The sequence below is a fragment of the Sporothrix schenckii genome (assembly GCF_000961545.1).
Source record: "Sporothrix schenckii 1099-18 chromosome Unknown Cont38, whole genome shotgun sequence".
In the NCBI taxonomy this organism is placed as follows: Eukaryota; Fungi; Ascomycota; class Sordariomycetes; order Ophiostomatales; family Ophiostomataceae; genus Sporothrix; species Sporothrix schenckii.
The window spans coordinates 2655593-2676849 of NW_015971139.1; the positions used below are offsets into that span (position 1 = coordinate 2655593).

At 49.5% G+C, this 21257-nt stretch overlaps 7 protein-coding genes across 7 annotated transcripts; 3 read left to right on the top strand and 4 right to left on the bottom strand.

Annotated features, from left to right (window-relative positions):
- Window positions 1–59: 59 nt before the first annotated feature.
- SPSK_06574 (uracil phosphoribosyltransferase) lies at window positions 60–824 on the bottom strand (the record flags this gene model as incomplete). The annotated part of the gene is made up of 2 exons (XM_016733276.1): window positions 60–563; window positions 645–824. The coding sequence occupies 2 exons, from the start codon at window positions 822–824 to the stop codon at window positions 60–62; spliced, it is 684 nt and encodes a 227-aa protein (XP_016592576.1).
- Window positions 825–3049: 2225 nt separating this feature from the next.
- On the bottom strand, window positions 3050–6375 carry SPSK_05871 (glutamate dehydrogenase; the record flags this gene model as incomplete). The annotated part of the gene is made up of 2 exons (XM_016732580.1): window positions 3050–5970; window positions 6069–6375. The coding sequence occupies 2 exons, from the start codon at window positions 6373–6375 to the stop codon at window positions 3050–3052; spliced, it is 3228 nt and encodes a 1075-aa protein (XP_016592577.1).
- A 4019-nt stretch (window positions 6376–10394) lies between these two features.
- Window positions 10395–12010, top strand: SPSK_06212 (kynureninase; the record flags this gene model as incomplete). The annotated part of the gene is made up of 2 exons (XM_016732919.1): window positions 10395–10883; window positions 11078–12010. 2 exons carry the CDS (start codon window positions 10395–10397, stop codon window positions 12008–12010), a joined length of 1422 nt encoding a protein of 473 aa, XP_016592578.1.
- A 798-nt stretch (window positions 12011–12808) lies between these two features.
- Window positions 12809–15347, top strand: SPSK_05958 (alpha-L-rhamnosidase; the record flags this gene model as incomplete). Its single annotated transcript, XM_016732666.1, has 4 exons — window positions 12809–13336; window positions 13473–13502; window positions 13562–14088; window positions 14276–15347. 4 exons carry the CDS (start codon window positions 12809–12811, stop codon window positions 15345–15347), a joined length of 2157 nt encoding a protein of 718 aa, XP_016592579.1.
- A 383-nt stretch (window positions 15348–15730) lies between these two features.
- SPSK_06549 (large subunit ribosomal protein L32e) lies at window positions 15731–16550 on the bottom strand (the record flags this gene model as incomplete). Its single annotated transcript, XM_016733251.1, has 4 exons — window positions 15731–15839; window positions 15955–16076; window positions 16252–16376; window positions 16511–16550. 4 exons carry the CDS (start codon window positions 16548–16550, stop codon window positions 15731–15733), a joined length of 396 nt encoding a protein of 131 aa, XP_016592580.1.
- A 1021-nt stretch (window positions 16551–17571) lies between these two features.
- SPSK_06359 (COP9 signalosome complex subunit 5) lies at window positions 17572–18780 on the top strand (the record flags this gene model as incomplete). The annotated part of the gene is made up of 2 exons (XM_016733065.1): window positions 17572–17602; window positions 17699–18780. 2 exons carry the CDS (start codon window positions 17572–17574, stop codon window positions 18778–18780), a joined length of 1113 nt encoding a protein of 370 aa, XP_016592581.1.
- A 237-nt stretch (window positions 18781–19017) lies between these two features.
- Window positions 19018–21233, bottom strand: SPSK_06017 (glutamyl-tRNA synthetase; the record flags this gene model as incomplete). The annotated part of the gene is made up of 7 exons (XM_016732725.1): window positions 19018–19776; window positions 19841–20101; window positions 20221–20489; window positions 20534–20610; window positions 20677–20714; window positions 20765–20860; window positions 20928–21233. The coding sequence occupies 7 exons, from the start codon at window positions 21231–21233 to the stop codon at window positions 19018–19020; spliced, it is 1806 nt and encodes a 601-aa protein (XP_016592582.1).
- Between the last annotated feature and the right edge of the window lie 24 nt (window positions 21234–21257).

Below are 21257 nucleotides of genomic sequence, written 5' to 3' on the forward strand. Positions count from 1 at the left end.
CAGCGTAGTAAACTAGTAGAACAGCTCAACGATTTCTAGTTAATGTGCCGTCCGTGTATTTATTTGCCAATTGTTAAGAACAGACGGTCTCCGATGTCGCCGAGACCCGGCCGCAGCATACCCTCATCAGTGAGCACGTTGTCAACACCAGCGCACCAAATCTGAACGCCTTCTGGCCACTCGCTTGCGGCCCTGTGCACGCCGGGTAATGCCGCAACAATGGAGACGACAACCACGCGCTCAACGCCCCACTCGCGAAGGGTCTGGATGACCGCTGCACAGGTTCCGCCAGTTGCGATTACAGGGTCAAGAATGATCGCGAGCTTGTCTGGTCCTTGGCTTGCAGGAGTACCAATGTGGTTGGGCAGGTTGTTATAGTACTCGACGGGCTCGAGTGTGCTGGGCTCACGGTAGAGGCCGAGGTGATGAACGGGAACAGCTTCGGGAAGCAGCATCTGCATTGCATCCACCATACCGAGTCCAGAACGTAGGATAGGGACAAGACAAATACTCTGTGACGCAATTTTTGTCGTCGTATATTCAAACCCAAGCGTGGTCACATCCTAATGTGTCGGAGGGCAGTCAGTCGCCGGGGAGCCGTGATCCAATACGGGTGGCTACAGTGGCGCCACACATCAACTTACTTTAGGCCCGTCAACTGCTTGCAGCGAAGATGCCAGCGCTTCGGATGCGACGAGGAGTGAGATTTCATGGACGAGAGCGCGCACCTCCTTCGCACTGGTGGCTTTGGACCGTAGCAGGCTCAACTTTGCCTGAAGACATGGGTGGATTGAGACGTGCACGTTGGTGGGAAGAGAGGCCATGTTGGACGAGTGTGTTTTGTGGGGGGCAGGCGTGGTGGGCAATTCCGAATTCCGAAGACCAGCTTGCATCGGGCCCAAGATCAGGATGTGTTAAGGTGTGAGTATGTCTGTTTCGAGAGGAATGTGCTTCGGATCGCAGCAAGAGAGGCGTTCTGCGAGGTGGCGGTCTGTTAAAGTAATGGAAAGGACGAAGGGCGCCGGGAATGCTCTGCAATGGTAAACTGCTATCATACGGGTTTCACATACTAACGTGAAATAGAGAATAGTGTGTGCAACACCCAGGTGACAAAGCTTCCTTCCCCACGACTGAAATACACGCTGTGGTCGACTTGTTTGGCTAAGTCTGGTCATCCGCACAAAAGAAGTGGGTGTTGGCTCCAAATCCAGGTGCCCAAAGCACCGTATGCGTGACTGATGGTCGGTGGAAGGCAAGCGGCGGGCAGGTAGCGGTTCGGTACGGCTCGCCGATAAGAGCCACAACGAAATGCGCAGCTCCGTTGAAGAAAGACGAGATAAGTGCAAAACAAAATAGTGACTTGCATTCTGTGTTAATGGCTTTCATATACGCCACAATGACAATGGCCGTAAATTCGGTGCATATCTCTAATAGATCCGTACCCTCCGTGCAAGAAAGCGAAAACAGTGGGGCGATAAGGAACCGTCGCAAGCTCATTAAAACGTTCGACATGCGTGCACAAAATGCAACAGGGATTGTTCGACCACAGGGCGCCTGGGCGCCACACGGCGCCGCACGGCGTGCTCCGATCCCCAGCATTCTGCCGTGCTATCAATTATTTGGACTTTACAAGGAGGCCGACCTACTTTACTATGTTGATGCGGCTTGGCTTCGGAACGGTGACCTAGTATTCCGACGCTCCAGTGTTGTTCCCGTTTGGTCCGCACCTGGCATAGCTTTGAGGCGGTGCCAAATTAATACGCTCTCCCACCTGGAACGGCGGTAGTTCAGGTCTGCCTCCGACAACTCTGGCACGGTAAAACTAAGGCTGAGCACTTTCTTATTTGACGCTCAATCCAACACACGCGCCTGTGCGTACGCGCACACCTCCCATTCCGGAACGAAGCCGTTTTTCAAGGAGCCTGGAAATGGAACGATGGAGGGTAACATTTACACTCGTTTTATATATAATTCTGATACTACAGTCGGCCCGGTTTATATATCGTTGTGTCTAACAATCGCTTTTCGGCCATCACAATTGGGGCTTTTGTCCCGCGCATGTTCGGCGTAACAGCCACCAATATTGCATGAGACACGATCAAGGATATTGCACAGCGCGGTGTTGCTTGCTGAACTCTTCAAGGCTCCCGTTAAGGGTATTACCATGTCCGTTGCGATGCGGAACCCACCTTGATCCCCTGTCCGGAACTAGCCCGCTGCATTGCCTGTGTTTAACATCCCCATGAAGTCTCGTCCAGGTTGACTTTTGCCCTCACATTTTAAACCACTGAGTTATCCGTTAGCGGTGTGGTAACATTCCCTTAAAAGGTAAGCTCGTAACTTATCGCCAAGCTTAGCTTACCAAATAACCGTCTCCTATCTATTATCTAGTTTAGTGCCGGCGAGAGTTGTGCTGTAGATGTTGCATTTGAATGTCGAAGCTTTCTCCGCTATCGGCTTTTCGTACGTGACCGAGCCAAGCTACAAGCCGTAACCTCATTGCTGTCCTCGCCGGGTTGTCTTATCCCTCCCAAGACTTTGGTTGGGGGGTTGGCCGGTCATTGTTCCAGGCTCGATTAGTCTCACACACAAAACATGAATGATAGAGCAGAGAAACCAACTGACTCATGTCATACGAAATGAAACAATATAACACGACATTATCAGAAAAACCCCTACCACCGCCCGAGGAAAATATGAGAGGGATGATGCGATGCAAAGCACGATTTCGACATGACAAACATGTACCTCTTTCATTCGCATTAAGAACAGGAAGCAACATGTTTCCTGCAGCAGACCCACAGAATCGCCACAGTGAAACTTTATTGGCCTACCAAGCATGATGGAAGCGGCAGTGTCTGTAAAAGGAAAACAAAAAGAAAACGAAAGAAGTGACACAAGAAAAACACGAATTACGATGAAAAAAAACCTCCCCAATCTACTTGGGGATCTGAGCCACCCTCTTCGACATGCTAAAGATAAGTTAGCTATAGCCGAAAACAATGGTGGCCAAAAGCAAAGATCATTCTGCGGGAAGGAAACTGTACACTTACAAATCAAAGAAAGCGAACTGGCTTGGGGACGAACCGAACTCGTAGACGAAGCGGCTCGCTAAGAAGCTGCCAAAGATAGCTCTCAGGTAAGCATCAGGAACGCGTTGAATTATCGTGTCAAGTCCGATCTGGTCAATAAGGAGCTTCGGAAGCGCATCGCCAAGAACGTGCCGCCGGATTTTTTCATCCGCCCACAAATCCGACTTCTGGAGCTCCTCATCTAGAGTCGTGATGGCGACGGAAAGCTTGTCAGACAAAACTGAGCGAGACACCCCAGTCTCCTCATGCTCCCGCCAAATCGCTTCGAATTCAAGACGCGCATTTTCGCGAATCTTGTTCTGAACTTCCTTAACATAAGCTTTGTAGAACTCTGGCGCCACACCCTTGTCGTCGTGGCACATGTGCTGCCGGAAGCCAGCGTCATCAAAAGACAAAGACGCAAGTACCTCGAGAGACGAAGAGGTCACACCACCTTTGTTGGCCGAGGCATCCTTGATCAAAATGCATCCTGCCGACTCGAGGCGGCCCTTGGCGTCTTGTGTGATGAATAAATTCGCACCTTCAACGATGTATGGGATGATCGACTTGCCATCCTTGATGATCTTGTTCACAGAAACGAGGTCAATGGATTCAGGTCGGCCACCACACGGAACAAACATATCCGTCATCCCCGTATCACGAAGGTGGTAGGTATTGCGGAAAGCTGTACCATTGGCGACAACTTCGCCCGTAGGCAGAGTAACGTTTGAGTCATCACACAGGACACGATATCCATCGCTGGAGAGCTTGGCCAAGTCAAATTGCGAGACCATGACTCGGCTTTTCGCTAGTCGAATAAGCTCCCCCTTATCAATTCCATTGGGATCGACGAGCACACCAGACCCATCTATCACGGACGTGTACTTTTCGTTACTGAGAAGAATTTCGTTGCTGCCAAGATCACCATCAGGGCCTCCGGTCTGCATCTTCTGAACATGGGAAGGATCTAGCTGCAGCTTCCGGTAGATCCCCTGGACGTACTCGCGAACGGAAAGCGTCGTCATTCCATACTCGTCGTGTGGGATACCACCCAGAGTGGGCGATTTTCCAGTGAAGAAAGATTTCCAAAACGGGGCCCCCCGATCGAATGCATGTTTGGTTGCCCAATCGACCAGGTCTGCCGTGTTTTCATCTGGCCCCATAAAGAGAATCTCTTCTTTCCCGTACAGATCCACTATCGGATTCTTGATGCCAGGCGTTTCAGCCGGCAGCAAGAGGTCGAGGATGCTGTCGATGTATTTTTCGAACGCTTCACGGGCTTTGTCCTGTTGTTTGGGGTCGAGTAGGATAACACCCTTGGAACCACCCTCTGGGATGTCCTTGTTCTTGCGCTGTTGTGTGCTTGCCAGACCGTAGTTTTCATCAAAAAGATTGCGGGCATTAATGCCATAGGCCTCCTTGCTTCGTGATTTGACAATCCGAATGCCGCCCCGGGCGATGTCTCTAAAGCGAAGATGGAAGCCACGCGATTCGGCGCTGATAACGAGGAACATCCCGTACAGACGGCGAGGGTACTCAAACTCAGGAAGGAAGGAAGGGTCGAGGCGGAAGCTCAGGGCGACCTTCGTCGGTGTAAAGTAGTTCGTCTTCAAAACGGCATTGTTGAACACTCGGAAAGCAGTCATGACCATTTCCTCGTGCTCATTGGACACTTCCTTGGTAATTTTGGCCCTCAAGTCTGCATCCGAAAGGACCTTAACGGTGGGTGTCGGAGCAATAGAGCGACGCTCAAAACCTGGGCCAACCGCGAGGTGGACGCTCGCAAATGACGCATAAAGAGCTCGGACAAGATTTGGATAAGAGGACACAATCTCCAGGATATAGTCCGGTGTGAATGTCTCGGTCCGGAGCCGCCGCTTCAACTTCGAAAGCAGAAGCATATGAGCGTTGTTCTTCACATCAAGAGCGTCTGAGAGTGACGCATATTCGGAACCAAGGCGGTTGAGGAAGTGCTGAACAAACACCCAGACACAGTGCCCGTAAATTGCTTCTTGCAGACTAAGCTCGCCTGAAGCGAAAAGATTGTGGAGCTTGTTATACGGGACACAATACAGAAGCGAGATCTCTTTGGTGATCTGGTGGATGGACTGCTCTAGAGGGGGAAATCCTCTATCGAGATTCGCAGCTGGTCGAAGGTAGATACTCATGACGGTGATACCATTTGAGAACTGTTCGACGTACTTCCGCGAGCTGGTGACACCATAGTAGTGGTATAGATCGCTAAGCGCGCTGAACATGCCGCGGGCTGTTCGTGAACGAAAAGCAACAACCAGCCGCTTCTCTTGGGAGTCTTCAATATCAAACACTTCGATGACAGGTCCAGTTCGGCTGACTGCAAGCTCAATTATTTCCTGGTAGATCTGCTTCGTGTTCTTTGTTGCCTTCGCGAGAAACATGCGGTCGCTGATGACTTCGAGGCGGGATTCAGTAGGGTCGGCGGCTGGATCAACAAACTGGCACTGATACACGAAGTAGCATCGGAGGGATGCCCTCGGTGTTGACGCATCGCCGAGGACTCCCGGGGATCGAAACGTTTCAACCCGGAATCGCTTGGAGAGGTCAGAACCATCCAAATACTTCGACTCCAGCCTCGTCTCGTAGCGAGGGCCAGATATGGCACTCTTGCCAGGCTCACTAGTGTCAATGTAGATGGCATGGTCATATGCTTCCATATCAAGGCGGATCTCCTCACGCTTGTCCTCACGCGAGTTGGCAGCAACTCTGGCAGCATAGAGGGACGTGATGTGGTTGGCAATTACGTCGACTCGTTCAAGTTGGAAATAAACATCGTCGATGCCAAGTTCGTTGTAAAACCATGTGATTTGTTTGTCGACGAGCGAATCCGGGATCCAACCAGCATTCCTGATCGTGTCCCCCACTAATAAAGATTTTTCTGTCAGCAACACCAAACTAGATATACATGTGGCAGTCCGGCAAAGTCAAGCCCTAGACACAAACGCAGGTATGGAATCTAACCTTCTTTCATCTGTTGCGATCTCCCCTTGAACTCCGGGGCAACATATCCGACCGTAGCAGATCGAAGAATGCGGTGGCCATTGCCGCTTGCCCTGGACAGAGAAGAGCTGATGTGGCTGGGCTGGGGCGAAGGGTGGCGATCGGCCGCCTCTCTCACCTTACCAACCAGCTTATTCGCAAGGAGCGGTGGTGTAGAATTTGCAGAAGCCATTTTTTCTCGCTCAGGTGGAAAAAAATCAACGTATTCTGGGAATCTCGTTGGAAGGTCAGTGGTGTCCAGCGTGAGCGTTCTGTGGTCCTCGGGCATGATGAGCAGAGGAAAGAAGCAAGGAAGACAAGAATTTGGTATAGGGGCTTGGTTTGCTTAGGAAACGTTGAAATCACCATGTCACCTGCTTCCAGTTGCAGAAACAGCGTCTTCTTTGGGGGAACAAAAAGGAAAAACATAATCAACCAGGGCTGAGGACCAGTTATATAAAGTTGCTGCCGGCGCGCCTGTTGGCCGCCATACCACTGACTCCTTTGTTTCAAAAGACTGCCAATTAGCGCCAAAGAATGCCGCTGCAATGTGGTCGTTCCCCCTTTCAGTCAAGAACATATCGGGTGGTGGAAGCAGCAAACGGCAGGCGACATCCACACCGCTACCGGTGACTCGAAGGAACGATAAGTCAGACATATCACCCGCGCTTGCGGTAGAGAATAAACCCGCAGGTATCCCGGGAGAAAGGTTTCCACTCTCATTTTCAGTCCTCGTATTGTCACTTGGCTTCCCGGTATCGCGTCTATGCGTTTATGTGCTGTACCAGTCACACAACGGAGTAGCTCACCACTCTAGCCTTTGCACAGCAGATAGGAACTTTCCAATTTTAAAGACGGTATCTGTGGCGGTGGCACAGAGTATGAGAAAGTAATCCTGCGAAAATACGTACCTTCGTATGGTTCTCTTTGAGGTTCCCTTTTGCCAACAAAGCTGCAGGCCGTTCAGGGCGGCAGAGATAGGTCAAGTCACACAGATATCTGGAATGTCTTGGGTTGCGCTCTCCCGTACGAGATCCGGTTTGCTGAAAGTACGAATCCGGTCGGCAGAGGATATGCGTCTAGGACAAAAACGAGGTCAGCGACGTACTCCAATTTGGAGTCATCGAAGTTGATAGGTGGTGCGTGGCATGCAGTTCGAGATGCCCTTGTCTTTGCATTAGCATCGGGCCCAGCGCCAGCCTCACACGGCCCGATGAGTGCAGGACAAGGGGGGAGATAAGGACGAAGGCTTAAAAGGTCCAACTTACCGAAGCGAGGTGGCTGCGGCACAAGTCTTACATAGACAAGATAAGGAGATGACGGTGAATATTTGTAATGCAGTTCACAAGTGCAATTGGCAAGAGAATAGAGGAGGGCAGCGGTTTAAATGGGGGATTGATGAAGGAAGTTGCTGATGAAGACGTCGGCTGCTACAACAGATTGCAGGTCTTTGTATGCAGTGTTGGGCCGGTTGTGCCTTAGCTAGACGTTAGTGTGTACTTTGTAAAAGCCACGAACGAATGGTCTAGACGCGAAAAGGGAAGCGACAATGGGGAACAAGCAATAGAACATTCCAATACAATAAGTTTTACGTGACAAGTGCCTGCGGTGACGTCGATTCTTATACTTTTTACGTGTTAGTACACAAACGAGCAACCACGTCTACACCAAGAAAAGAAGGCGCCGCCACCGAACAAGCAAGAAAGGGGCAGTTGACCTAAAGCATTGCTCCATACCATGCAAGGAAGGCAAATCGAGTGGTTAGTCACCGTGACCTCTTGGGCTCATACAAGGCTATTATTTTCCTCGTCTCTTTTTTACCCTTTTTGCGTCTTATGTCCCTCGCTGCGCCCGATCCTTTCTTTAGAACACTTTTTTTTCTGGTCTTGTGCCTGGTTCATTCCGAGTTCAGCCATTCAGCCATTCTCAGCTTCAACGTGGTAATACCCCTGGTCTGGCCTTGTCCACCGCCAAACTCCGCATGCAGATACCATCCAGAACCTCTGTGTTTTTCAGTCGTATCAGTCTGCATATACGTAATTGTATGGGCGGGTATCTTACCAATTCCACCCCCCCCCCCCACATCATAAAAAGGACATGTAAAAAAAAAACCTTGATCGTTAGGAATGGGAATAACAAAGAAAACCTGTCTTTTGGCGATTCCATCGGCCGGTATTTGCTTGCTGTTTGGTTAACTGGAATCGTTCCTGGGAAGACCGTCGTGAGACTCTGAGCCCGACATGATGATTTCGACTTCGACAGAGTATCTTTCGTGCTAGTTCTGACATACTGCGTAGTAAAACGACATTCTCCGTTATCAATCCTAAACATAAAACGAAGTACAACATGTTCCACACTGTTAGATACGGTGAATAACGGTTGGTAAGATGCAAAAGCAGCTACTGAGCGTATCAGCACAGTGGGACGCTGCTTCTCCACAAGTTAATCCCACTGCAGCGGCTATTCGAGGCTCTGTGCGCCACTTTCTATTTCTCGACTGTTCAGGAATAATACACGTACGCCTGTAATATTTGTACTGCGTCGCGTATATCGACCAAACTCTAAAGAACCAGCAACAAGCAAATCCAGGACTCCAGCGTAGTTGATTGCCGAGCATAGGTTTTCTGGTATCTCTTGCTCGACCACCTGGAAATTTGAACTTCAGCTTCATACTACATACTGCTATTAATGATTTGCGCAGGGCTACGTCGTAATACACGCCAGACGTACGAAGTATTGTCAACTTAGTACTTCCGTTACTCGTCCTAGTTGAGCACAATCTTCCCCGCCTCTCCACCTCCCAAAATAGACCGGTGTGGGTTGGTGGTTTTGACCTTCGCGACCCGTTGACGTTGTCTTAATGTCTTGTCTTAACAACAATAATTCAATGTACGGGGTATTTGTAGCAGTATGTTGTACATCTTTACCGCCTCTTCGTGGTCGTCCCTTTGACAAACAGGTGGCTGCCAGAGCGACAGTGGCCAAGCTTGGCTGGGCGCCATGTCGACAATGGTGGAAACAACAGCTGCAGGATACGTAAAATGTATAAGCTCAAACACATCTCGACCAGCGATTCTATTCGACGATTTCAACAATTCGAACTTCCGACGTACCCCTGCCTGTGTGCTCGTGATGTGTCAGAAACTTTCGCAAGTACGTAAAAATACGTAACACATCAAAACGGCGATGCGCCGGTTGTCTGCCCCAGTCAGCCGGCTGACCCCAGCCCCGCGCTTGGCGTCGAAACGGGAATGTCCTTGCAATTTTGATTACCCTTTTGTTACGGAATGCTGCCGGGACTGCCATTTCAGGTACCACGGGCTAGACCGACTAGTGGCACGACCTCCTTTCCTGCCGCCCCGTGACGTGAAGGTATTTTCCGTCTCGTGTCCTGCTTGTCCGCCAGTTTCTCTTTGTTCTTTCGTTCCCTTGACTATTACGAAAGAGAAGTACGACATACTCCGTGCGTTGCGCGTCATACGAAGTAATACAATGGAGCTCTCCTGATGGGCCACTCCCTGCTGATACGTTCGTTGGGTGGCGAGATCCAAATATTGGCAACATGTAATTATGGGGTGTGCAAGGAGCCCGTTGGCGTGTTGCAATTACCCAATTGCCATCAATCTACGACGTAGTGTCAATTCTTGTGAGAGGACAACTGTCGCTTTTCAGGAATGATTTCTGCAATGACCGCATGCTCGCTACTTATTTATATGTGCGCCGTTCCAGGGCGACAAGGATGTGCATGGGCTGCCTCTTGCTCGGCAAAAACGAATTGTTCCGGTTCAGTTTAGGACAATATAGTTCCTAGAGTCTGTTCTGACCGAACACTGACCAAATTCTTATCACGAGTCTAAGGGGAGCATGATAGTTGGACTGAGATTAAAAACGGTTTGACATGCTGACAAAATAGCGCTGACTGGTGGAGAACAGGCCCTCTGCAGTATACTCCGTACCGTCGTAATTGTAAAAGGTGGGAAATGCAACTCAGTTGCAGTACTTTCTCTCTCTCCTGTGGTCCTCAACGAACAACGTGATTCGTAAGGCGACACTCGGGAACGAATCAGGAGGAAATACTTGGAGTACGACGGGTGCTTGTATTTGAGATGGGGCCAGGGGAAAGGGGGGCAAAGGCTCCAGCAAAATTGATGGTTCTAGCCCCTCCATTTGTGCCTCCAATTGGTCACTGGTGCTGCCATCCATTGCCCCATCCTTCCGATGCAATCATAAAATATTTATTGCAACAACATCTCTTGTACGGAGTAGCAATACGGCCCATGCTTACGCTCGCCACCAGCCATCACCATTATGAGCCTACTAATACCGGCCCGGGAACGTGCTCGGTCACTCGACCGGAAAGACGAGCTAAGGCGCTTTCGCAACGAGTTTGCTATCCCGAGCACGTCACAAATCCACAGTGATACCCTCACTCTCCCGAGCGACAATACAGGAGCGCCGACCGTACCTCAACGGAGCATCTACCTCTGCGGCAACTCGCTGGGTCTCCAGCCTATGCGCACTGCAACGCGCATCCAGCAACACTTATCGACATGGGCTGCACAGGGGGTGCAAGGCCATTTCAAACCGCTGGCCGACAGCCCATTACCAACATGGCTGGATGCCGATGCTAAGGCTGCAGAAATGATCGCACCCATCGTCGGCGCCGAGACGTCCGAGGTTGCAATCATGCAGACATTAACGGCTAATCTGCACCTGCTACTGTCTGCATTCTACCGACCGGAGACCCGCGGGCGGCACAAGATTATTTTAGAAAGCAAGGCTTTCCCTAGTGACCATGTAAATCACACACAGCCTTGCAAAGGCTCGCACCCTTTCCCCCTCACCAGCGTGCGGCAGTGACACAGTGCAAGAACTGCTTTCATGGAAGACTCACGGGAATATCATACCTGCACCGGTATTTCAATATTGTACACGGTCCGACTTTGCAATGTGAGGCGATAACTAACCGGGGTTGCAATGCTTCTGAGTAGTTTGCTGTCGAGACTCAAATTCGCCACCACGGACTGTCCGTTGCGACGTCTATGGTTGTCGTCGATATGCCGTCGTCCGAAAACCCTAGCACCACTACCCACGATGTGATGGCAACCATCTCTCGGCATGCCGTTGACACAGCGGTGCTGCTCCTACCCGGCATCCAGTACTACAGCGGCGAGTTCTTGGATATTCCCGTCATCACTGACTTTGCCCATGCTCACGGCATCTTTGTGATCTGGGACCTAGCCCACGCAGTAGGCAACGTGCCCCTTCGGCTACATGACTGGGACGTTGATGCAGCTGTCTGGTGCAGTTACAAGTATCTTAACAGTGGGCCCGGCGGCATCGGCGGCTTGTTTGTCCACACTCGTCACAGCCAGGTTACACGGTCCATCACCGACGACCAACCACACACCGGATTTCCAAACCGGCTTGCGGGCTGGTGGGGTAACGATAAGGCCACGCGCTTTGTGATGACCACAAAGTTTCATCCTGTACCGGGCGCCGCTGGCTTCCAGCTCAGCAACCCAAGCATTTTGGACATTACAAGCCTCTGCGCGTCGCTTGAGGTCTTCCGGGAAGCTGGTGGCGTGGATGCTTTGCGAAAAAAATCCGTCAGTTTGACGGGCTTCTTGGAGGCATTGCTCAATTCTTTACCTAGCGAGTTGCGTAGCAAGTTTCGTATTCTGACGCCGTCGGTTCCCGCCCTTAGAGGCGCGCAGCTGAGCCTTCTCATTGGCGACGGGTTGCTGGACTCTGTGATGGATGCGCTACTTGCACGTTCTGTCATTGCCGACGAGAGGAAACCCAATGTTATTCGTGTTGCTCCCGCACCGCTCTATAATTCCTACGAGGATTGTGTCGACTTTGTTGAAGCTTTTGAGGATGCTTTGAAGAAGGCCGGCGCACCCTCTCCGGGTGTGGATTGAGCAATTAGTTGTATGTTTGGCGCATTAACAAAAAAGCATTAACAAAAAACACCCGTTATATTTTTGGGGCGGACGAATGATCACGTTTTATCTACACGAAACCATGCTTTGTGGTCCGTAGGTCGTAATCGAATCCAAGGCTCGCAATTGATACTTACGCATCGAGATGCATACAAGATCTTATTGCCAAGGGCGCGGGCAAATTTCACATATCATCTCCTCGTCGTAATTTTAAGTGTGTAACCAGCCCCAGATGTGACTGTCACATCAACCACAGGATTTATGAAATATCCGGCATTATTGCGTCCAACCTGTCAGGCTCCGATGTCCACAATGGGCTAACATCACACTTGGGAAAAACTGACTCTGTTTCACAAGTGCACGCGCTAAGAGGTGGGACGTGCTTTTTAGAAGGCAACTACCCCCTGCCTTCCCCGATACACTTTGAATTCTTGTCTGTTTGACTTATGGAATTCTTCAGCTCTTTTGTTTCCGCATCTTGGTTTCTACTACTCACGATAATAGCCACCTACTGACTGCCACCTTTTTGGATCTCAATTAATACTGTCGTACTACGTGCCTGTCTTTAATCTCACACTTGTTGCTCATAGCACATCCTTCCTCGTACCTTGTCGCTCTTTGACTTGACCCACGGTGCTACTTGCTTTAGCACATTCTTGCACTACTTGATCAACAAAAAAAGGCGGGAAGGCTCACAAGCACACAAGCAGGCCGCCACACGTGGTGGTAGCCACGACGCCAACGAAATTTTGTGACAGAAAACGGCAGCTCGTCGCAATGGACATATTTTGTTCTGGCACACCGGCCGGCCTTTGCGACATTAGGGCAAACACTTCACGGCCCACCGGTTACCGAAACATCGCCGGGTCTCTCCTGACCCGACCGTGGATTGGCATTATTGTACTTGTGGCTATGACCGCAACTGCTACAGCGTCCCCTCCTGTCGGACAACAGTTCCTTGACTCAAACTCCACAAGCTGGCATAAATATGTCAGAGCACCAGGAAGCAAAATTATTCCTCCCGCTCGCATCCTCCCCCAATATACCACGGGCAACGTGACCAACACGGATGGCCTGCTCCAACATGGGTCTGGTCCGACTGTTCTTACGCGACTGGGAACAGATGACGGAGTTCCGTCCTTCGTCATTGATTTTGGTATCAATGTCGCCGGCCAGCTGTCAATTGACTTCGCCGGAGCCTACAACACCACGGCAGGTTTTCCTGGTATTTCGTTGGCTTTTTCCGAAACCCTACAATACCTATCCAACCGGAGTGACTTTACCAGGTCTGATAATGCCGGGGGTGTAAGTCTTGTCAACCATTACGGTATCATCTCCAGTATATTTGCGTGCCTCCCATCCTCAATGAGGATAAAACGCATTTTGTTCTTCTTGCAAGGTTCTTCTGAAATCTAACTTTGAATCTGAACCACTGATATAGAACTTAAAACTGACATCCGGCACTGATCAAGTGAGCAAACCATCCATACCCCCATTGCCGTTGTCAGTCTATTTTCTAAGCCGTTTTAGGTGGCCGTGAAACCAGAGCCCTATTCATGGACAAATCAACTCGGCTGCGAGTATGGCACGCAGGTGTGCGCAGATGGACTGCATGGCTTCCGCTATGTCAAAATTCGACTGACTTCTCTACCCACTGACTCTCCATACACTTCCGCATATGGCTCGGTGTCAATTTCAGCCATTAACCTCCAGTATTCTGGTTACCTTGGCACTCCCGATACGTTTACAGGTCATTTCGAGTGCTCCGATCCAGATATCACGCAGTGGTGGTATGATGCCGTGTACACAAATGACCTTTGTACGGACAGTTTTCTTTCCAACACCACCGAGCCGCGGAATGCTGCAAGTCCATCGTTACTTGGAAAACTTGTCTTACTTGATGGTCCAAAGAGAGATCGGGACCCTTACGTCGGTGATCTCGCTGTTTCAGCACTAACTACGTATCTGTCGCACAATACCAGCGAAGCGTCCTTGAACGTCCTCGAAGATCTTGCTCGTCACCAGAGAGACGACGGCTGGATACCTCCTGCTAGCATGTAAGTGTCAATTCGGCCTCGATTTCTTACGATTTCTTTGCTGCTCGAGTATATCAAGAAAAAGTGCTAACAAAAGCAGCAATGACTATACTCTGCCTCTATTTGATTATCCCCTTTGGTGGGTTGTATGCAGCGCAGACTACGTTATGTATACAGGAAACGTTTCCTATTGGAATTCCTATTATAGAGTTCTTGTCAAAGTCTTAGACGAGTACTACGTCTCTAACACCAACACCGCAACATCATTGATAGAACGCCCCGGAGGTACAGGTGACTTTGCTTTCCTTCCTCGCACCGGGCCTGTTACATACTACAACGCTCTCTATATACACGCTCTGCAATATGCAGCGAATGTGGCTCAAATTCTCAACAACTCCGAAGATGCATCACGCTGGCAAATCCGGGCCTCGGCGGTTGGACAAGCCCTCCTTAAACGAAACTATGACACCAGCGCTGGTGCATTCTTTGATGGCGGTCCTTGCTCAAACAACACCATCTGTCCAACCCACTCTCAGGATGGCAATAGCTTAGCAATTCTTTCTGGCGTTGTCCCCAGTGGCCTATCATCCGACACCAGTATTGCCGAATCAATATTGGCTTACATGAACCGGACGATGTATAAACCATATGGGAATGCTTTCTACGACAACAACATCTTGGATCCCGGTGGCGATTACGTAAACCGTGTCTATGCGTTCACCTCTTATTTCGAGATCGCTGCGAGGTTTGAAACATCGCTCAAGACCTCTCAAGGTGCCCTGGAGGAAACGCGAAGGCTCTTCGGATGGATGGCTGGACATGATCCCACAGTAACAGTCTGGGAAGGCATTGGAAAAGATGGCACTCCGTACGAATCTGGGTTCACATCCATGTCTCATGGCTGGTCCACAGGAATTGTGCCTCTCTTAGTTAACTATGTCCTGGGTGTAAGTCCTGCTGCACCCGGCTTCAAAAAGTGGAGAGTGAAGCCAGTTTTACCAGCTATGGATAACGTTAGTTGGGCAAGTGGACTCGTGCCTACACCAGATGGGGGAATCTGGGTTCAGTGGGAAAGGCGTCGTGGGACCTTTGTATTGCTCGTCAGTGCACCAGATGGAACCGAAGGGACAGTAACCATTGCTCTATCGGCTGGCGAATCCAGCTCAGTCAGCGTGGATGGAACGGTCGTCTACAGCCAGAAGGACAGAAAAGTGGGTGATAACAATGGCTACGTGAGCATTTCTCTTCAAGGTGGCAGGCATATCATAATTGTCCATTGATATTCACCGAAATTTATCCATTGGTGTTTCCCGTTTTGTTTTTCAAGAATGTTGAATAATATCGGTTCGTATTATTGCTGTGTTATCTCGTTCCCTATCACCACCATCCGATGGTAAGGATTTGCGTTGCTTCACAATCCCAACGGGACGACAGGTAAAGTTTATTCTCATTCCACATTTCGCGGACGTCCAAGTATTGTTTCTACGAACCGTCCAAACATACTTATCGTCACTGCTCACTTCCGAAACGGTTGATTTAACGGCTATTGGTCACCCATTTGCCCTTTTTCGTAATTTTTTTTTTTTTTGCGAGAAAAAAAAGTCTTAACAAAACCCCGTTCGTATTGAACACAGGGTATCAGAAAACTATCCTTGGTGAACAATCACACCTCAGTCGTAACCTTAGCCTTCGAGTTGGTCACCTTGACGCCCAGCTGCTTCGCTCTTGCAATAATATCGATTCTCTTTCTCGAGGAGACATTGTGGGCAATCCTAGATAAAACGTCAGCAGCTACAACAATCCGAATTAGGTCACGTCAAAAAGGATTATGACAAAGCCCAAAACAGGCCTCGAGTCTGAAAACGAAGTGCATGTGGTGACACCTACTCCGCGGCGTATGTCCGGTTGTGCATCAGCAAAAGCTCGACGTCGTTGACGTTGCTGACAAGAAAGGCCTTGTGTCCAGACGGGGTCATGTGGCGGGTCTTCTTGTTGGAGCCGAAGCCAATCTGTCGAGCAATAATGTCAGCGCAATTCGAAGATCTAAAACGAAGTGTAAATGGCTGTTTCACCCGCATCCATCCGTCCTCTGTTCATTCCACGCTCCCAAAAGATTCCACGCTCTTTGTTCTCCCTTGTCGTCGATCGACATCACGAACGGCTCGGCGCAGGACTTATACGTACCGACGGCAGGACCTGCTGGCCCCGGAATCGCCGACGAACACGGCTGTCAATACCCTTGGGCTTTCTCCAGCTAGAGTCAACGCGCATAAACCGGTCACTTTGGTGCCGGCTGAAGTGCTTGGTGCCTGTAAACCCAGAAAAACGACGTTAATAACGATACACGGGAGAGTCGATGTGACGATGCTGTTTCGACATCAAAGTTCGCGATTATCGAAAGGGCATGATGCTCCGGCTTTGAGTATCGAAGGATCAGACGTACGCTTCTTGACGATAGGAACGTGCTTCTTCGCGGAAACCATCTTAATTGACGAATCGACCAGTAAGTATTCGTATTCTGGAGCTATTGTTGACGGGAATATATCCAGTGTCGCATACCTTGTCGGATTTGCTGTCGTGCTTTTGACGATACGTTGTCTTAGATGCGGAAGTAGAAAGAGCGACAAAGGTAACAATAAATTGAAGAAGATTTTTCTTCCCTGCCCAGTTTGCAAATTTCGCGCTAGCAGAGGGCTTTGCCTTAGGGCTGGAGCGCCACCGTGAAAAAATAATTGAGATGTGGGCCGATGAAACTGTGTGGCTGTGCCATTACCAAATATGTTAATTCACGTGATCTCATCTCAACGATTTCTTACGGGACTGAGGGAGAAATTACTAACGTCGTAGTTGGTCGACAACATATCATAAGCTGTTTACTTTGACTTTTGGAATAGAAATGAACTTTCACTACGTACTTCGTACAGAGTTTTCCAATAGAAGCAAGATGGCCCATTAAACGGAATTCGACTAACCACACCGATCTTCAAGACTCGGTAACATAGTAGTTGCCAAGTATTTGACACAACCCAATGATTGTGTTTCAGAAAGTAGTGAAGATGATCACTCCATCCGAATATTCAAATACAGCCCAGAAACTTGATGCAGTAACACTCTAAGCTGCTTTCCGTCGTTATCAAGCTCCATAAGTATAGTACGCATTTAAGGGCACTTGAAATTGATAAAAAAAGTACTGCCAACAGCCCCAAAGACGGCAAGAGCTCTCTAAGTCTGTCGTCTACAGATGTAACGGTCCAACATTAGGCTCTGCTATAGAGCTGAATTTCTACAAACAACAAGATTGTCACGATAAATTGTCGTTATACGCAGTGTATATTTTCCATTCGTAGAGATAGTACTCTCTTTGTCAGCAACAGGTGGACCCTGCCCCGCCTTCTGTGGTAGGCAACGAAACACGCTCTATCTTATCTTCGCTCATGCATCGACCCAGATACTGTTGGGCACAACGACCGGTAATTGTATTAAGAACGCTCCATCGTCAACAGGATGGAGGCCATGTCGCAATTCTGGGGCAAAGGTATGCGTATTCTAGACTGCTTATAACAACACCCTATCTAACAAAATCTCCCGTGAACCGAGAAGGGTTCTTTGCTAATTTTATGACGCCTGGAAGGCCTCGATACCAAAGTTGATCCAGTTCGAGATGCTCTATACAACTACGATGCCGAGGCCCAGAAAGCAATCAACGACGATCGCCCATGGGCAAGGGATCCAAATTACTTTAAGATGGTTCGCATCAGTGCAATTGCTCTCATCAAAATGGTGATGCACTCCCGGTCCGGTGGCTCTCTCGAGGTGATGGGCCTGATGCAAGGCTATGTTGATGGGACAACTCTTGTGGTCACAGACGCTTTCCGCCTGCCAGTAGAAGGCACTGAAACACGAGTCAACGCTCAGGACGAAGCAAACGAGTACCTTGTCGAATATCTGAAACTTTGTCGCGACCAAGGCCGCATGGAAAATGTCATAGGATGGTACCACTCGCACCCTGGGTATGGCTGCTGGCTCAGTGGCATCGACGTGAGCACTCAAGCAATGCAGCAAACATTCAACGATCCCTTTGTTGCCGTTGTTGTCGATCCCGACAGAACGATCAGTGCTGGAAAAGTAGAGATTGGCGCGTTCAGAACATATCCAGAAAACTTTAAGGCTGCAGAAAGTGGCCCAGGGAACTTCTCGGGCGCTGCGTCGGATGGCTTCCAGTCTGTTCCACTAAATAAAGCGGACGATTTCGGAGCTCATTCGAGTCGTTATTACAGCCTTGAAATTGAGCACTTCAAGAGCTCCTTGGACGCCCATCTTCTGGACCTCCTCTGGAACAAGTACTGGGTCCAAACACTGTCCCAAAGTCCCCTCCTAACCAACCGAGACTACGAAAACAAACAAATTCTCGACCTCGGGCAGAAGATCAAGGAAGTCACAGCCACAATCCAACGTGTCGGCCGCGGCGGTGGCCAGACAAGTGGCACTGGGGTTGGCCCGGCTTATGGCAGTGGTGGCATGGCAAGAAAGTCAATACAGCAGGCGTCGGAGAGAGTCGAGCGCAATAGTAAAATTCTCGCGGCGAGAGAGAGATCAGGTTTAATGGCCAGTGACATAAAGTCAAACATCTTCAACTCTAACCCAACAAACACTGGGGCCAACGCTGGGACAAGTACCGATTCAGCAACCATTACAAAACCTCCGTTGGCATAGACGGTCTACATCATATTTGACAAATCCCGACTTTATGTCACGGCTCATTGGCGGGGTTGACACAATTTCCTTTATCGTCTTTCTCAAGATAACTACGGAGGCAATGATTTTGAACTTTATTCACATAGGCAATGAATGAACTGTCCGATAATTATCATTGCCTGTGATATGTCCATTATCTGGTATAATAAATCACAAGCAATGCATTCTGACTGCCCGGAACTAGTCATCAGAAAATTAGTCCAACCGAGAGTCGGTAACAGTGCTTGCGAGTCGGACTCTGCTCAGTGTTTCGGATCTACCGAGGTATTCCATGAGGTGCGATATTTGCGGTCCCTTGTTGAGACCAAGAAGACCCCAGCGCAAAAACTTGTAACCAGCCGCCACCGGTGTACCTTCGGCCTCACGGTACGTAACACGCTTTGTAATGTCTCCGAGTGTGGTCTGTATCGTGTCTGCAAACCAATTCTTGTCGTCAATACGGCCAAGTTGTTCAATAAAATATTCCATAACACCACGCGTAGAACTAGGTGCTTCATCGATGAACAAGCTAGCGGAATCTGGTAGGACGCCAGGAAGTAACTCCTTGATGTATATGGCTGGTGGCTTCCAGACCAGATATCGAATTGCGTGGAAAAAGCTAGGTATGGTGACCGCTTCATTTCGACATATCCGTACAGCGGTACGGATGCGATTACGGATGTGACCGTCATCCAAGTTGCCTTCATAGGGAAGCAACTGAAATATTGGCTCGCCAAGCAAGGAAAGTGAATTTCTATCCGTCAGCTGCCCTTGCAGGCCGTCTGCCGAAGGGCGCTGTCTTTTGGCCTCGGTCTCGCGCACCAGCTGCAGCACGGGGTCACTGATATATTCGTCGACAATGCGGTCATTCTCCAACGACGGGTTGCTGAGTGCCATTTGAATGTGCTTTTTGTGGAAGAACCCCAACTTCTCCGTGTTGACAACGATATCCCCCTTGGTAAACTTCAAACCAAACTAAATGACATATAAGCGACATATTCCAAAACGGTTTCGGAATTCACAAGGCTAGATATCTCACATTTTTGACCATGTCGTCAAGGCTCATGACCCCTTTGTTTGGCGACTTTGTGGGATTCCATCCAAGGAGTGCCGAAAAGTTCAACAGCGCTTCTGGTGGTACGCCATCTCGTCTGTACGAGTCAATTCCGATGTCCATGTTCCGTTTGCTCAGTTTTTGCCGATGGGAATCGACAAGAAGTCCAACGTGGGCAAACTTGGGTGCCTCCCAGCCAAAGGCATCATATAAGCTCGCGTGCTTAGCAGTGGATATAAGCCATTCCTGTGATAGTTGGTCAGTTACCACCGGTCTCTTTTACACCGGCCACCATTGGACAGTCATTCAAAGAGAGAAAACAGCGTCAGTTGGTAAGTCATTTAATAACTGGGAGGGAGGCATACTGCACCACGAACCACGTGTGTGATCTCCATAAGATGATCATCAACAACATTAGCGAAGTGGTAGGTCGGGAAACCGTCGCTCTTCATGATGATAAAATGGTCTTCGGGTAGCTTTTTCTTGTAGAGGCCGTACACGATGTCATATACAGTTGCCGGGTTGGGGCCACTGCGAAATCTGACAGTATGTGCCTCTCCTCTCGCCGCTCTGTCTGCTGATTCATTTGCAGGGATGGGCAAACACTTTCCCGGGTATGTACCAAGTGTGCCGTCTGCCTTCAAGTTTTTATGTTGGTGTGTGGTCATATCATCGTACGAGCAGAAGCAACGAAACGCTTTACCCTCTTGTAAAAGTCGGTTGACGTATTGTTGATAAATATGAAGACGTTCAGACTGTTGACAAACGTCAGGTTATGATGATACTCCAGCCACATATGTAACCTGCTGTTTATGCCATACCTGCTTATAAGGGCCATATGGGCCGCAACAGTCGGGACCTGTCAAGTTGTTAGATTGCACCATTCAGCTATTTGACAAAACACTGTACACCGCCAGTACGGGCATATTGACCTTCGTCCCATGTAAGTCCTGCCCACCTCAGGTCATCGTATAAGCGGTCCTCTGCGTCAGGGACAATCCGTGACTGGTTTGAAAGCCTTGTTTAGATACGGATACGGTCGGACACGGCGTAGCAAAATAGCGCCTCCTACCTGATCTGTGTCTTCTAGTCTGAGTATAAACTTCCCATTGGTAGCACGGGCCAAAAGGTAGTTATACAGTGCCGTCCGAAGAGACCCGAGATGAAGATAGCCTGTCGGAGACGGTGCAAAACGTGTCCGCGCGGGCCGGTCAGGTAACTGTCCGTGTGTGGCTCGATCAGGCCGCCGGTTTGAGAAAGGAGTGAAATGTGACGATGTGGACGAACGTGCTCTGAGTGCACGGTTCAAGTAGACGATATGTGGTTGTGTACCGTTGCGAAGGTAAGCCGATCGGCCTACTGGCATAAAGATATTCATTGCGTGTCGTTGACCAGCTACAAC